Consider the following 18,257-nt stretch of genomic DNA (forward strand, 5'->3'; position numbering starts at 1 on the left):
AAGCGAACGACAGATGTTGCCTACTGTTTCGAGAGGGTATCACGATCCCTATTCCGGATCCATCTATCGAGTTTTCGGTGGAGGCGTTCCGCGTGGAACGGAGCGCAATTAGGCCATCAAGCCTTTTCACGCGACCAGCCACACGGGCGAGTATCTCGTGGAGGGTCCAAGGTAATAAAATTTGGGGTTGACGGGACACGCAGCCTGGCACCCCAATTTCGCGAGTGCAGCCTCGCTCTTAGATAAGGCAGCCAATTGAATTCGCCGACGATCACCCATCGCGAACGACAGGGATGTTTCGTAATTTGAATACAGAGAGGGCTTCATCGATCTTCTCAGTAGAATTTACATGCAGGGATGGAAAAGCGATTATATTGAATGAAGGACGGTGGAAGAAAGTCTGTGCAACATTCGTGTATCGAATGGTCTGTTACTAACATGAAACAATTACATTTTTTATCATTAACAATTTTAATGATAGCGAACCCTCGACATAGTATTTTAGTCAATTTTCCAGTCTATATCTGCACAATTTCTTTGAAATACAACAGGCAATTTCTTAGTAGCTTTAGGATTTTGAAATGTAATTATCAGGAAAAATTTGAAAGTTTTATACAATCAAAATTCTAACGCAATTAATCTTCGCATCCCGTCGAACGTAAACCGCGAAATAATAAACAGAAGCTCGAATAAGCTAAAAAGAGGGTCGAGAATCAATTCAACGGAGGGCCAATTAAAATTTTAATCGGTCAATCAACGTGTATATTCACAACGCATTTCCATATTTATTATATAATTAGGGACGTACCGTGGGCACGTGTCTTAATTAAAATCGACGTTCGAAGGGAATTTTGTGGCGAAGGGGTACACGAGATTCATAATTTCTCGGGTCTCGAGCGGTGAATAATACGCCGCGGCTAACGAGCATAACCGCCTTGTGCCGATTCGCGATGTTGCAAACGGATTTTCGAAACGATTTCCCGATCGCGATTCGTGACACGGCGTCCACCGGATATAGCGCCTCGCAACACCGTTCCGCGGCCGGTCTTCGTTGATATCGAAGAGTGATTCGCGTTGGGAGACCTCGTGGAAACTTGAATTAATCAATGGTGATCGTTCAAATCCCCGAAATCTCGTTAAGTGAAATTTAACCGAAATTTATTTCAGTGATTTGCGAGTTTCCGACTGAAGCATCCTTATAATTTGAGTAATTGTAAAATAAGAAATTTTAAATTTGAGGCTCTAGTGTTGACTACAAACAATCGGTAATTTTACGAATTTACCCTATAAGAAACTATAACAATAAATACGATAAATAGAATCGCTGAATTCTTTTCTTTTTTTGGTAATCTTTACGTTTTCTTTTTCATATTCCCCTATGCTCAATCTAAAGCAAGGATTGTCTCTTGTATTAATAAACAAAATGTAGAATTTTAGATAAACTTTGGCAACCATTTTCTACTTCCATCTAGAAACATTCCCTGCATGAAATCGTGCAACCTCCATCCGACATGATTTCCTCCGGAGGAAGTAATATCGACGCAAATCAAACGGGTAATTACGAGTTCTTCCCATAGAATCGTTAGTAAAAACATCCAAGGTCTATCACAGTTGATCCCATTAACAATATCATTACAAAACATTCCACAATAAAAACTATAACCGAGATACAAATTTCTTATCGTAGCATCACAAGCCTCACATAAAACTCGCGTTTCAACATTCCAGTTGAATTACTAAATATTGTTCCGTGACATATCTCAATTCTGCATCTCGTCAAAACTGCTCCAAACGATAAAACATCCACACCTCCCGGTACGTTTCTCCCCGGCGCAACGAGTAAAAAACACTCCATCGATAACGAATACTTCGCACCCGCCAAAGGCTCATTAATTGCTCTCCATTAAAGTCACCAGCAAGAAAGATACTAAATTCTTCACGCTTTGCGTTTTCCACTCCACCAAGCCAAGTCTCCGTGCATTAACCTCTCACAAAAGAAAACAAAAATATACCAACGACTGTCTCTAAAGTTTCGCAAAAAACGGAACGGTCAGTCGAAAACCCACTACGAAATTCGTTTGGGAACGCAGCCTGTGAATTTCTCTGTCTAGGAGAAAAACGCAAGCCACACTTTCACGATCGATCGCCAGCGGAATTCCGCGAGAATCGGCTTGTCATGCGATCGGTGTGCTCGCCAAGGGGAATGTCTGCTCGTTTTTCGGCACGATGGAATTTCCTTCTGGGCGGCGATGGTGGCATGGGTGCTGCCGTGACTTCACGGACGTCCCATTAAAAAAGACACCGTGTGTGTGTGTGTGTTCGCCTCCTTTTTCATTCCGACCACGGACACGTCGCCTCCTCCGTGGTCGTCCGCGTAATTGGGTTACGAGAACGCCTTGTCCCACGGATCCGCCCGGTTCACATTCACGATTTCATCGACACACCGTCGTTTTCCGGTACGTGACAATGCTTTGTACTTCGAGAAGGCGGACCCCTGTAATCGCGGCGATTCAACGACTGCATCGAAACTGTTTGTGTGTCGTTCGTCCAGGTAGTTAATTAACCGCTTCTTGTTCTCTTTCACTCGAAGAATTCACGGAGAAATTCTCGTTGTCCGCGGAAAGCGAGAGCAGTGAATGGATCGAGGAATCGTGCGGTCGGAACGGTTCTCCGAGGGGAGGCGCAAAAAGTGGACGTTGGACGATCGAGAGGTGCATAGATGATTACCGTGTCGAGCAGAAAGAATTGGCGGTGTCCTGTTGGCGGGGGCAGCGAAAATCCTTGCGGTCGAAATCGCGGTTGACACGGCGAGACGGAAACATTCGCGTTAACTGGCAATTCTCTCGATGAAATACGAGGCTTTAATGCCTCTGTTGCCTTTGAACAGGCATTTTTGCGAACTCGAGGAATTGGAAAGTCCTGATGACGATGCGTGTGCACCGAGGGGAAATAGTTTTGTGGATGTTTGCGGTTACAATTATGAGAATATGAAACTTGAAATACAGAATACGGAAATATATAATACACAATTTTCAAGTTGCAGGTTACAGATTGCACTGGCCAGGATGCACAATGCAGAGCTGAAATTGCAGAAGGCAGTTTCTCAATTTTTCTGGTGCCTGATTTTTTACCTCTGTGGCGTACATTCTTGCCTGCGATACAGATTTACGACAACGGGCGCCAAAGTGTTATAAAGGTACAGAGAGCAATGAACCCTTTCGATATTTTCTTTGAAACAAGAAACGAAGACATTGAAGTAGGATGTCGATGAACTCTGAAAAAAAAGGAGTACTGCCATCATTCAGACAAAATCGGGCCCCTTAAGCAGATGCAATTAGGCCAAGGGGGAGTAACAAGGACCCGAACGAGAGAAGGAGAAAGATCGAATTTTCATCCACTCAACTGGTCGATCCCACCGGTACCTTTATCGTCGAATTAATTTACGATCGTTTCGATTGATACGCTCTTTAGCCGGACGTCTTCGCAATTAACTCGATGCTCCAAATATCGGGTTGCCGGGACGCGCTGCAAGGTTCGATCGCTTAATAATAAATCGACGTTACGTTCCAGTTCCGGGCCGGTCGACCCAAATAATCAGTTTTCTCGATCATCGTTGACAATTATGACAGGGTGTGTGGGTTGGATCCCCGATATGGGGGTCATTCGGCCGTCCGCGAAGAAAAAAGAACGATCGCGTATTTTGGATAATGATCCATGCGTGCCTGTGACTGCATGGAATATGGATAATTGATTTGTGCGCAGCGTGACGAATTAACGTCCTGTTCGACGTACGGACTTCAAGATGTCTTATTGCATGTTTGAAATAATAATTAGGCCAAGAACGACAATTGCTCCATAATTAAAACGGTCCTAACGCTCAGACAATTGAATCGCAAAAATTCTCACGTTTAGTCGAAGCACAAGAACGAAGCACTTAAATCCGTGTTTAAAACCTTTGAACCTCAGAAAAATTTGCACCAATGACTACGCGATTCATTGAATTTCATAAATATATGAACCGCAATCTAACTGTTTACGCAATTCTTTAAGCAAGCTCAAAGGTACTTAAAAGAAATTTTCTCTTTCAGTCCGTCCCAAACAAGAACATTGTCCTTCGTTTGAAGTACCAACAGATAAGCGTTTCACCAACAAAAAGTTACAAGAAGCATTCCTAAGTCGTACCGAAGGATCTCACCTTAATTGCAATTCAAGGTTCCTCATTCCACGATTCCTTATCGTGAAAATGGAAAACGCGGAAAACAAAGGTCGTGTTATCAGTGAACGGGACGAGTCGCTGCTGGACACAGGCTTGCACGATCGATTGATAAGACCAGACATTGGTATCCACTTAGGGTTCCGTCGACGAGAATCGCTAATCGACTCCCCCGTAGATGGATCTCTAATTGCGAAAGTTGCCAGAGAGATTCGCGTATTCGAGCTAATGGCCGTGATTCGATCGTTCGATTGCAGGGCGTAGATGAGATCCCGGACGCTTAAATAGTTGGTTCGAGTCAAAGGAGAAAAATAATCCCTGCCATTAAGGGAGGCACCACTTTCTAAACTATTTCAATTCCCGCGGCGCGACACGGTCGGTAGTACAGCGAGTTGCTTGAGGACATCGACGCCAGACGGCGCCACGCGACTAGAAAAGGAGAATTACCGATTCACTCGTAACTGCGCAGATTTATCGCGCAACTCAATTTTTTGTGAACGTTACTTGTAACTTTTTTTTATATTTAACTTTAGTAGTGAATACGGTCTATATACTATGCTTATTACATTGTATTTTAATGACGAAATTGCTTTGCAGTAAACAAAATTTAAACAAGCACTTGTACCGATGGAGCAGCTTGTCGGTAAAACAGCGACGATTTATAGATCGTTGTAAAGTTCTTCCAGCAACAGAGGGATATTCACGGTATCGTCTTAGATTCTATATACAGGTACAAACGAGGAGAAAGAGGTCTAGAAGTGTCTAATTCAGATTCAGATAACTATCGCGAGGGCCCTATTGAATAGAAATATAAAAGTCATCGTTACATATTCAATTGTCAAATCCGACTATATTAAATCGTTATCTTCGATCAGATTCGACCTACCAAACGGTGGAATGGCCGAGTTTCTATTCATTTCTGTCCCGTGCGTTTCGAGTATATGTTTTCAAATGCGAGAACCTCGCTCCATTTTTTTCTCCCGATGCGTACATTTTTTCGTTGAGAATCAATTGAAACGCTAGAGGAGGAAGTTTGCGAAACTATCGACGGTCTTCGCAGCCGATCCCCATCTCAAGAGGAAGCCTTTTATTATTTTTCGGTTATTCCAGCTCTGTCTCTCGGTGGAATTTCATCCGTATCGAAGCGTGACGAAAGGCTCAATGGGACGTGAAAAAAGTGAAATCACGGAGACATATATGGGACGATATTCGCCCTGAGAGATACTTTCGATTCTATTATGCCTGGGCGTTCCTATACATGAACCGTACTCACCATCGACGTGAAATAGAACTTCTCGAATTCCCTTTCGTGTAGCCGGGCTGCGGACAGATTCGTCGCCGAGTGTTGCCCGTGCTTGGATAGGATGTCCTCGCCCTTCTTGCACAACCAGGACAACACCTGTCACAGAGATAAGTGTAATTATTAACGAGGAAATGGGCGTGGGCAATGTTTTATTCTACTCGTTCGCGTGGTGCATAGGGTACGTTAACTGTGAAGAGTAAAATGTAATTTCCCTTTGGTTTTGTTAAGAATATCATGTTCGTAATTTTAGCTTAGATAGACTAAAAAGTTTCTGATAATACTTATTAATTAATTACACGAAAAAGCGAGACCTTCGCAATCTTACAATATCCTTTAACCTGTAGAGGACAGGAAGCCTATTTTGAGGCTCCAGAGATACCCCTTATTTTTCGTAGTATAATACGGTAACAATTATATAAAAGTTCTAACTCGAAAAGATAAAAAATCATGTAAAATCCTACTCGTCCTCTAAAGGTTAAATTCCTGAATAATTTTGAAGTAACTTTCAAATGATCCCTAAACGACTCTCAAGTAACATTTCTAGAAGTCTATAAAATAACCTTGAACCTATTTTTTAAAAGTTGGCAGTGATTATACAAAAAATCGGTGACCTTCGTACGACCTTCAACTGCTATTGAAATAATACCTAACTTTACTATATTTATAAAAATACTATTCATTTAATATTAAGTTCAGATTGAAACAGACTTCGAGTGACCTTCAAGTGATCTTCGTCATCCTTTATTCAACCTGAAGCAGTAACAAGCCAGAAAATCCACGTTACTACCACACTAGCATGTTTGCGCGAACAGTATCGGTTAATTATCACACTGTGAAGCAGATGTGGGAACGCAGCGGGTAGTTACGTGATTTACACAGTCTCGAAAAAAGGTTCTGCAAACATCGACTTCAAATCTCATTACTCTATTTAGTCCGTGGTACACTTAACAAGGTAGAGCTACATGTCTGGCGGCCATCATCGTTTCAGTCTCGCAGCAGGCAACGGTTGCCACTTTTCCCATACAGAGTTGCAAAATGCGACGTGTCAGGACAGTAACTAATTAGCGTTCGGTCCGATTCGTTAAACAATTAAGAACGACTGCAGCTGCTCCACGCTCGAATGTCCGAGGCACGGTTATTACGAACGACGTCGTAGATCGCATGCAAAACGCTCAAATGATATTTCAGGCTTCCATTTTACGCTCCGTGGATTCCCACAATAAATGTCACTTTCGTGCTATGAAACAGTAATTTATTAATGAAAGGACCGAGCGAAAGAGCCTTTCTCATTTAATTATGTTGCGTTTATTAGAATATACGACACGTTTTCTTAACGATATTCCCGCAGCGAGTTGCAACGCTTCTGAAAAAGTTAATGACGATTACAGTAAGTTCGATGCGATCGTTTGGAAACGTTCACTGGTGAATAAATTCTGGAATCCTTCGCGTTACTGACCTATACAGCAGTGTCTATTAAAATTCCTACGAGATTGAGGTCCTCATTTTGTAAGCAGGAAGAGAGTACGAACCTTCTTTTCTGATAATTTTTGGATTTTCAACCTTACGTCTTTCGTCCACATACTGGCAAACTTTTCATGGATCACTGATCTAATGCTGCAAGTATTACAAACTTGCAAAATATGACTCTATTAGAAAGAGTACAATATTGATATTTAATAATTTTTACTTGCACCAAGCCTGTTCAACATGTTCTTTTCTCCAGAAACAAAGAGTTTCAAAAACTTGCTCCACTCTATCACTATTGTGTTTCTCAACATCGTCTCGTGGTGATATGTGTATCTATGGAAACGGGGTATGGGAAGTAATACACATCACTACGTGATCTAATGCACTATGCATGGAAAATACAGTTCGAAGAGGGGTTCAAAAGCTTCATCCATGAACACCGCTGCCATAAAGGAACACAAACCCCATCGAAACATCCTAGACATATTAAGTATTCATAATAGAGTATCCTGTTTCGCGACGTCGAAAAGGTTGTTCACAGCGTGATTTTCCAGTCAAGAAAATTAGGTCTCCCGTGATTACCTCACCTGTCGTGTTACCCCCGTTGGCAGCTCCCTTGTGTCGAGGGGATTCGCAACGGCGGTCTTTTAGCCGATAATTAGATCGGCTTGTACGGGCGTGTCACGCGTGATTAATGATTCGTCGTTGCGCCCGGACGTGGCGGCGAGCGAAATGTACGCGAGAATAATTAACGGGTGGTGAACGAAAGGGGAAGGGGAGCGAGTCAACCGTGTTGCGTCGAATGTTCGTCGTCGACGTTACTCGATCGGATAGGAAAGCGAATCGAGACAAGGGTCTGTTACGTTGAAGGGGCCATGTAACGACTCCAATTATGAGCAACGTTGCTGTTTTTCGGGTCACTGGGCCGAGTTAGGTGGACGATCATCGAATACCGGCAGCCAGGCGAACGCTGTCGTGGTCAGATCCAGAGCTACCCTTCAGGTTTTCAAAATCTATGCTGATGGTTGCTTGGTCAATTAGTAGAAATATGTAGAGTGATTTTGTTCAAGAATAATTGAATAGAGCAATTGAGAATGTATTCTCTTAACCCTTACAGCCACTTCAGATGATAGGGTTTTTTGACCGATTCGGTAATTTTTTCGAATATACAAGACAGGTATACTGTAGATACCATAGTTTACTGTTAATTCAATTCTAGTCAAAATATGCTACAGACCCTTATTCGAGGTTTCCATTCAATTTTTTTGAGATATGTCACTACACAGGGTGTTCCGAAATAGCTTCGACTCCCGGAACTGAGGGGTTCCTGTGACGATTTGAAACAACTTTTTTCTTAGCGAAAATATTCTACGAGGCTTTGTTAACAAGATATTAACGAAAAACCCGGTACCAATCAGAGCGCCAGTCTGCCGGCCGAGCTTCCGCGGTAGCGTTCAGAACGCGCTCCGATTGGTACCGGGTTTTTGGTTAATATCTCGTCAACAAAGCCTCGGATAACATTTTCGCAAAGGAAAAAGTTGTTTCAAATCGTCCCAGCAACCTCTCAGTTCCGGGAATCGAAGCTATTTTGGGGCACCCTGTACACCATAATTACATAATCAAAGTCTCCCCTGATTCTTCTCGTTGCACCTGTCGGTTCTGACCCAATGCACTAGTCACGCAACTACGAAAGAGTCTCAAGAGGGAGGAGGATGCCATTAAAGGATCCACACCGAAGCTCTTCGATCATAAGTGCTCGGTGCGCGGGTTATGCGGGTCACTGGGTCGCGGTTAAGCGAACGACTATCGAGTACCATCGGTGGCCGTCTGCACGCACAGGTGCGAACGACTATGTATACATATACCATTTCCAAGAACGTGTGCGAAACGATCGCCGAGTGCCACGACCCCGCGGCGTCGCGTACCCTCCGCGCGCGTTTTATCTCGCCTTCGCGCGTGCATGTTAAACCGTGTAAACACGCGAGAGTGTGCACACGCCTAACGACCGATAGATAGGTATTTAGGTTCGCCCGCGGCGCGCGAGCCCGCTTCCGCCTGCGGTGCATCTTCTCACGAGTGGACGACGGCGGCGAAGAGCGCGCCGATCTTATCGCTCGCGGCCAGACCGTCCCGATAGGGTACACCGTGGCCGCGGTGAAGTCGCCGTTTCGAATCGGTACCGGACACTTGGGTCGTGGAACAGAGAGGATTGTTACGTCTCGCGCGCGCCGTGAAATCGACTTCCAGCCCCGGACACGCTGGCAATGACCCGATCCCTCGACCCGCGTGGGTGTTATTTGAGGAGTTTCGCCGAAGATACTCGATACGCTAGATTTATCTTAGATATGGGATATGTTGTTGTTTTTTTTTTTCGAGGAAATTCTCTTCTTTACTGCTTATCTAGATAATGATTATGGTGTTTCTTCTTTGGAACCGCACCGCTCGGTACTGGGGACGTGATTATAAAGGAGTGGACACGATTCTATTATTGTCTACTGGGTTTGGTTCTGTATTATTTTTCTTTTATCATTGTGAATAGGATTCTAATAGCTTTTAGAGCTATAAACTATACCTAAGTATTAGGACACTCGGTCATGATAAAAATGTATATAATTTGGACCACTTTTATTGATTCACATTAGCGTACGTGATGTCCATCGAGCTTTAACATACCCCAAAAGTATTTACGTCAGCCTTTAGACAATTTTTCGTAACGCCTTGTTTCCACTTATCTCATAGTCGATAAGAGTCCTAATAATTATGAACGGTAATGTACGTACTTATTACAACATTAATGTAACTTTAACCTACTCTATCTCTTACCCGAATATAGGTCCTATGAAGAGCAATGGACACGGTTCTGTTATATATAAATATATACGTTATATATACTGCAGCGTTAATCCGTACCGTAGTCTACATTGTTACTCATCTAAAATTTCAGTCTTCTTTTCTATCTTTTAAAAATCCATTCCACTATTATGATCTACTAATGCATTATAATTATTAATGAAGCATATAAAATATCGTTAAAAGGGCACACCTTCGTTTTCTTTCCTCGATCTACAGTACGACTTCCAAAAGCGGTCTGATATATTTTACGACCAAGATTAGACTCGCGAAGAGCAGAACGACGACTTTTATGGTGAGTATTCGGGGCCCTTATCAAGGAGGGAGGGGAGAGGGGCTTATTCTCTCAAATAAATACCGACGACAATCCCTTTTTCCCCGTGCCGATGAAGACCTTCTTCTTCTCCGTAAACGATGCACCTTCCCCGAAACATGGGTTTTACGACGCCGCCTCGTTTGGCTTTTGGGACCAAGCCTCATTTTATCGTTCCACATTCGCGCTGCGCGGACGAGATGGAAAGGACGTCGAACCAGGAACATGATCGTTTACCTCACAAGACCTGTCGAGACCCAAATTTTTTTCCGCGGAACGCAGGATGCAGGGATCACCTAGCCTCATCTCCCTTTCATACTTTCTTTGTTCGTGATAAAGTGTCCTAGAGATCGATTCGTAGGATGATCTATTCGGAACAGAACTATACGACTACACAGTTCTGTAAAAGCCGCGCACTTTATGGAAAAAAGAAACACCTACGACGCTTGAAACGATGGGTCACTAAAACTGGACTTTAAACGATATTTAATACCGTTTTTTTATTATCGGTATTGACATTTAATATTCATAAATTTTATTGATATACGAATTATCGAGTGTTGGGAGGCGATTTAACGCGTAGGAAGCTTATACGTGAATCATGACGGCATTATTGGGAATAAAAATTTATTTGTCAGCTTTCTATGATAGATGGAGTAGCAATTATATCGTCTAGTAGAGCATGTCGCTATAAATACTCAGTACAGTATACAAATACATAACTTTCCGTATCTGTACACGAAAGCTGCTAATTATTCAATTCAAATTAACGTATGTCGACATCCAAAAGGAATCTTTCCTTGATCGTGAGGACATTGATCCCTTCCCTACAAATTCTCTACTCTATAGGACTGAATATCTTTCATCGTCCTAGACATCGTACATGCGTTGCATAATCACGCATTCAATCGAAAGAAAGTGCGAGGCCCTAGGGAACTCGTTTCAGGAGAAGAATCAGTGGAATGATCGTAAAAAAGAGTAAACGACCGCAAAACGTCGGGTGACTCTCGTCACCAGCGTTCATAAATCTTCGGAAACAACGCCGAACAATCAATCCGGCCTCTAATAGGTCGTACAAGAGGAGGTTTTTGTTCTCTGGCGAAGGGCAAAAAGAAAAAGGAAAAGACGTCCGAAATTCGAGCACGGTACACGTTTCCTTGCTCCAGAACGCAGCAGCCCGGCGAAGATATTCGGTAAGTATGCCATAGCCGCAATCAACGTCTCAATGAGTAATCGCACCGCCCAGGGCCACTCTCCGTTCGCTTCATTCTCGTTCTCGTTGGGCGCAACTCGAACGAAGAGACGAGCCGACGCGCGACATTCGTCTCGGTCGTTCTGAATGGGACACCGAAAGGATCGCCCGTAGGAAAGAAACAATTTCGGGCGTGCAAGGATGATGATCGCCATCCCGAATCGTTTCGCCCGTTAATACACTGCCCGATGATGTACGAGCATGGCGTTCATTGAGGGCGTCTTGTGCTTCCATTCGGCAGCGATCCGTTTACGACACCGCTGCCAGGTACGAGCCTGTACAAAGTATCCAATTAGGACGATCATGGCGGAATATCAGCGGGACGTCGATGTGAAATTTGTAATCGATTACAGGTGGAATATATGGTATTTCGATTTTCTTTAGCCTTTTGGAAACTTGTAAGTGAAGGGAAAACGCACTATTAAAATTGTCAGGAAAGAAATTTTATTTCCAAACGGGTGCATCAAGTACTATGGTCGTAAGTGTCTGAGAAATAAAATTAGCTGGAGAACCTTCAGTTGCATGTTTAGTAATTTGTATTATTGGTTAAGTAGATCAAATCCATAACGTCATCTAACGGACCAATGAAATGTTTACCTACATTTTAGTGACGAGACTTGTTACGAGTGTATTAAATATGTACTTTATACCCTTCATTAATTCGTTACTTCGAAGCATTATTTTGCAATAGAATGGTCGATAATCACATGCTTCCGAATTTTAACAAATGATCACTTTTGAGATACACCTTTGTGGAACTCTTTAGTTGCTGAGCATGATTTATCGCGTGCTGTAAACTATTACGAGTGAAAATTACTTGACGGACGACCAGCAGCTGATTATGTACGTACATTTCTTTTTTTTCTACCGCGACGAGTTTGAATAGAGCGTTAGATATTACACGACGATTTCATAAATTATGTAAGCGCTCCGGTACGCTGGACGAGTGACACCCGCGGCTCATAAATTACGCTTGATCAATGCCCTGACTGATTTTTATCTGGCAACGGTATGCGGTTCGCGATTCGAATTGCGGCGTTACGCGAGCACGCTGCGATATTCTAGCATGGTAACTAATTGGGTTAGGTGATACTAATCGTCTGGCCAGGTTATCAACGTTAATAGACTTCTTTCAACAACTGACAGTCATGACTGCTTTGAATGATTTTTAGGAATTCTTCATTCTCATAGTAACTATTATTCCAATTGTGACACTAAAATACAAAAGATTCTGAACACTTTAACCCTTTCGCTGTGGTAGATTCCAACGGGGACCGTATCAGACGGTAGATATCTAACCATGATCGACGCTGTGAATAGAAGAACTTTTCGTCAGCGATAACGATTGAAGAAAGTTTCGAGCTACACGATAATGGTAGTCTCAACAGTATGATCTTGTAAATCATGCAATAATAAGTGATTTGTAGTTATCGATGTTGAGAACAGAGCGCAAACATTAATTGGTGACTGATATTGGTTGAAAGCTTAAGGCGTCAATACCAGCGAAAGAGGGTTAACACCTCAATGATAAAACCTGACGGCTAAAAAGCGAAAGACATAAATTCTGTTTCTCCGTGATATGCGCCATCCAAGATGCCCCAATTTCACCATAAACCCAAGTAGCTCAATGATAAAAGTCGTCGCCTAAAAAGCTAAAGATGCAAATTCTGTTTCACTCAAAAGTTCGTGATATGTGCCACCCAAGGACGTCTCAATTTCACCACAAACCTGTGCAGCAGCTCTTAAACGTACCGAACGATTCTCAATCGACAATAATCAACAACGATTGCTGCCCACCCATCCGTCTCCAAGTACTAAAAATTTAATCATAACCCTGCATGCTCTCAATTCCCCTCAAAAGGACACGACCACCATCGACCGCTAAACATTTCGTTGAAATCGCTACGGAGGCTCGTTAATAATCCACCAGAATCCAATCGCAGGTGGCGGTCTGATTGGCTATTCACGATTAAACGGAACGAGAACGCGGTTGGGCGCGAGGGTGCACGGTCGAACCGCGGCGGGCAGGTAATGAGGATACAATTTACTCCTAATAAGAAGATACGCGTCATATTTTACGGTCGAACCGGGCCGCTTCCGCGCCATGTATGGCCGCGGCGGCCGCCTCGGTCCCAGTCGCGTAAAACCCGTTGCGTCTCTGCCGCCGCGCGGGTCCATTAACAGGCGCGAATGTCTTAACGAGAAGAGGACCGCGAGCGAAACGTAATCCCTTGGGATATTACCTTCTCCGTACCCAGGGACAGCACAATGAAATCCTCGATATAAAATACAGTATCCTGGGCCTCAACGCGGTGAAGTTCAGGGGGCGGGGAAGGGGTTTTATGCTCGGTGGAGGAGCCGACCGTGAAACGATCGCGGGTACACGCACGGTAGGCGTTCACCCGATTGTAAATCGTCCCGTGAAATTAACGAGGGCCTTGTGCGTCGATACCACACCGCGCCGACGCCCCCCGTCGTATACGCGTGATTTTTATTTCTCGTTCTCCACCAACGGGGCCTCAACGGGGATCGTTACACGGCTGATGAGTCGGTGGTCGAGCGTTACGACGACCGTGGTGTTGTACATATATATACCGGCCTCTGTGGCGAAATTGCGTACGCGGTGTATGGGCGTGGAGAATGGGGGTGTGACAAGTGCCGGAGACATGTCCGAAGGCGATCGAAAGTGTGGGCAATCATTGGCAGGAAATGTGTCTTTTTTTTTGCGTTTGTAGGATCGATTTTCTATATTTATTGGTTTTTGGGAGATTGCAGGAGGTGTTTCCTTAGAGTAAATAAATAGGATGATGTGTGCTTGAGGTGGGTATTATGCAGAGATCGTAAGGTGCTGAGAAATCGAATTAACTGGACCATCTCTGGACATACGAATTGCCAGTATTGGCTGAGAAGGGATGCTCGGGAACTGATACACGCCGATTTTTCTGTGGCTTTGCTTAGTTTGTGCGACCAGGCTAAGAATTTTGCCGTACTTGATTGATGGTGCTTTTAGAATTTAAGGGAGAAACCACCCTTTTTATCCATGGATCCCTTCCTATATACACATCGTTCAAATGAGGTTTTTTACTTTTATTCAATCAATAGGCTAATGGAAATGAAGTAGATTGAAATTTTGAATGCAATTTTCCTGTTCATATCACGGGACAGTTATGTCATCATACATGCTTATGTAAGATCACCTTCGAGTAAATGAAAAGAATTGTGACCCGAAGTAATGACATGTTCGAAGACAATATGTTTCCATAGTATCTTCCACAGTCAATATCACTGAAGATGGAAGACTTTATACAACCGATAGACACTGTACTTATCGAACAACCTTCGGAGAACGATCTGGACAAGTACAGAGTAAAAGTACCAAGACAGTCCACTGAAATTGTATTCCAATTACAACCCCAGCGTTCATTTACAAACCTGCAATTTACAACAACACGGTATGCGCATCTCTCAGTTTCACTTGAAAAAAAAAAGAATAATAACAAGAACCCACATCGTCGACCTGAATTACACCATAACCGATAGAATGACAGCGGAACACGGCAAGCAAACAGGGAAGCCAATTATTCACATGGATTCGTTCTAAACGGGCTTTACATGAACAAAAGAAGCACCAGGAGAGGAAGAAGATCTCTATTCTCCAGGAATCTAAGAAACGAAAGGAAGGAGCCGCGGAAATTGCGGCGGAATCAATTTGATCGCGGAGTTGTTGTTTGTATCAGTGCCGAGTCTATTTCAACTCTAATCGCGTTCCCCTCCTCTAATGACAGTGAACACCGACGTGCACACCACTACTTTGGATGTACGTACAACCACTGCGCCGTTCTACCTACCTACCGTGCGTCGGATAAGGTGATTCAAAGTGAGGAGAGCTGCTGTTGCTCTCAGTGAAGCGGACGCGGCAACTGATTACGCAGTTTCGAGGAAGAAAAGAACCCGCCGGGGCCCCGGCTGTGTATCGTATATGGAAGGAAGGGTTACCAGCTTCGGACTCGAGATTATAGTTATTACTGTAATAAAGATACACGGTTTGTTTGCTCTCGAAGGAAAAGGGATTCCACGGAGCACCACCGGTCTCTCCCGGCTGGAATGCCGCCGCGATTCATTCGGTACGCTCGGCGGGAACGGGAGCGTTCGCGGCGTGTAATAAAATGTTTACACTTCTAAACGGTATTCCCTAACACCGTGTAATTACATACTACAGTTCCTTCGTTTCCATTCTTTTACCTCGAAGCATTAATCATGCTAATCATTTGGCATAGGGCGACGAAGACAATCCGATTTTGAGATATTCTTAATCTTTCTCTTAAACTGGTCTCGCAATTCTAGATATATTTAAAAAAATACTATTATCTAAACCACTCCCTTTGTTCTCACCTACAGAACTCAGGAAATATATTGAACGGTTTAGAATACGGTTAGTAAATCCTAGTTTGAAGGCTCCTCGGGACTGAACATTAAATACTTCATAAACTAATGACAATATGCGGCTGAAAGAAATCTCATTGGCTTCAGAACTTCGAGCTCTATCACTGTGCTAAACCTCAATAAAACGTCACCGTTACACCTGGGGATCTCTCATTGTCAATACCGAGGAGCCTTCTGTTTACTTCTGGAGTTCTGTTTACAGACTTACTGTAGTAATTTAATAGATAGACAATTTCCTATTGCTCTAACTTTCATTCATGAAAGACTAATCAAAGTTTCAACTCTAGGTCTCACTCTCACGCTTGAGTGGATTTGCGTCGAAGGGATTTTTTCCGCGTTAACCAGGCGACAGGGCAACGGCTAATGAAAGATTAATGACACTCTTAGAAAACTATCGGCAGCGCGAACCGCGACACAGGAGGCGCGGGTGGGTGGAGGCGGCGGCGGCGATTTCTTTCGGATCATCGATGTCCTCTTGCGGATACGTAACTCTCTCGGCCACGAACACGGTTCTGCTTTTAGCACAGCGCAAGGTGAGAGTGCATTTTACGGACAATTAACGATCGTTCCCACGGGAACACTTTTGTCGAGGGAAATCTCCCCAAAGGGGTCTCCTCCCGGGCGATCCTTGCGTTCCAGGGGCTGATAAGAAGCGGATCGAACGTGACCAATTAAAGGACGCGGTTGTACGAGATCAGTTTTCGTTTCTGCACGCGGTACTTTCGAGCCCGGTTTCACCCTCGAAAACCATGAAACACTCACGGGAACCCGTTCTGCTTTCTATTCGTTACGTAACCAGATCCTCTCCCGAATCGGCATTAATCGACGATCGCTTCAACGATCATCAAATTCCTTTCCGTATACTGCAGACTTTCAGCTGTGACTCTGGGCAAGCGAAAAAGTTCATGAAAATAAAATGGGGTCGATGTCCCAATTACTGTCACCGAAAGATTGTAGTGTAACTTCATTTAATCATTTTGTTGTTAATCGTCTCACTTTGGTACATATTATTTAACATCTGTTTAGTGAAAAAAAATTATTTTATGCATCAAGTATGAAGAATTAAGTAATAATTAATCAAAATCTGCGAGATATCCCACTGTTTCATTAAGTTTTTATTAAGTAAAATAAATAAAATTGCAGTATTAAGAACACTGGCAGTAATTAGGACATTTACCCTGGACCAGCGATTCTTCGCAAGAATAATAAACAAAATATAGGAAACAACATTTTCTCCTAGGCGTTTATATCCTCGAGGGATTAAAAGACTATTATTTCGCGACCTAAATCGCCGAACCTGCGCCCACGATTCTCATCCAAGGTGCATTCGATCATCAAACTAATTTTTCTCGTAAACAAAACGCCGTACGCAGAAACGTGATACCACAATTTCGACACGTTTTTTCATATGGAATCGTCCTATGGTGAGTCTTTTACACGCCAACCGAGCGGCCTAGGCTCGAAGAAGCAATTTCATGGAATACGTTGTAAATCAAGAAAGTTATCACCGCGGTCTCCCTTAATCCCCTGCCACCCCCTCGATAAGATAAGGCTTGCACGTAGGGGACCGCTTACGAGAGGATCGAGTGACGGTACATACACACGTGGGTACTAATTACACGAGGACGAACCGAGCGTTTACAGCGTCGAACACAGTGGTTACACGGTAACCACGGGTGCTTCCTGTTTACGAGTGACAGAGAAGGGCATTGTTCGATTCAACAGCGATGCCCGATGATCGCGCGTAGGAAAAAACTGTAAAGTCGTTAATTACAGCTTTTCTGCGTGAATTCATAAGGGTCCCCTGTTCCCACAGCGAGAAGCAAAAATTGTAAGTGCAAACGATACTTACTGGAGGGGGAAAGACGTGTATCTCGATAAACTCGACTCTTGAGAACATGGAAATAATGCGATTTGATAATTAATTCTTTTCTTTCGTGCAATGGATACCGGTTGCGATTACATTTCTTAGTTGGAATGAGGAATTTTTACTTTGAATTGTATGAGATGTAGCAACCTCGGTGGAATAATTGTTGCTCCTTTCAACGTGAATTATGTAGAAGTAACATCTACATTCTGAAAAGATGACAAACGTAGATATAATAAAATCCAGTGTTGTAGACTTTTTTATTCAGTTCTCCCGATTTATTTGTACAATTGTTTCTCGATAATTGATTGCATCGACTGGTGAATATGAGCGAAGAAATTTATTTTGTAACGTAAAATGATGTTAGTATATAGAGAAATGAAAGATGCGCTATTCATGACATAGAACGGACGACTATTCCCGAGCGAAAATATTTGCCGAAAGAATAATAGCATCGTGCGACCTCGGCGGAGTATGCACAGCCAGCTGCACTCGCAGCAACGGTCACGATTCAGTCAAATATTATTTTATGCTCTAATGCCTGCTATC

The 18,257-nt window shown here is 43.3% G+C and overlaps 1 protein-coding gene across 1 annotated transcript in view; it reads right to left on the minus strand.

Annotated features, from left to right (window-relative positions):
- LOC107191874 (puratrophin-1-like) overlaps window positions 1-18,257 on the minus strand; it is a 161,292-nt gene that overhangs the window by 54,468 nt on the left and 88,567 nt on the right. The window contains exon 11 of the mRNA XM_015581019.1: window positions 5,487-5,612. Within this exon, the coding sequence (XP_015436505.1) occupies window positions 5,487-5,612 (126 nt within the window). The remainder of the gene's footprint in view (window positions 1-5,486; window positions 5,613-18,257) is intronic.

This window comes from Dufourea novaeangliae, unplaced genomic scaffold (assembly GCF_001272555.1).
Source record: "Dufourea novaeangliae isolate 0120121106 unplaced genomic scaffold, ASM127255v1 scaffold7, whole genome shotgun sequence".
Lineage (NCBI taxonomy): Eukaryota > Metazoa > Arthropoda > Insecta > Hymenoptera > Halictidae > Dufourea > Dufourea novaeangliae.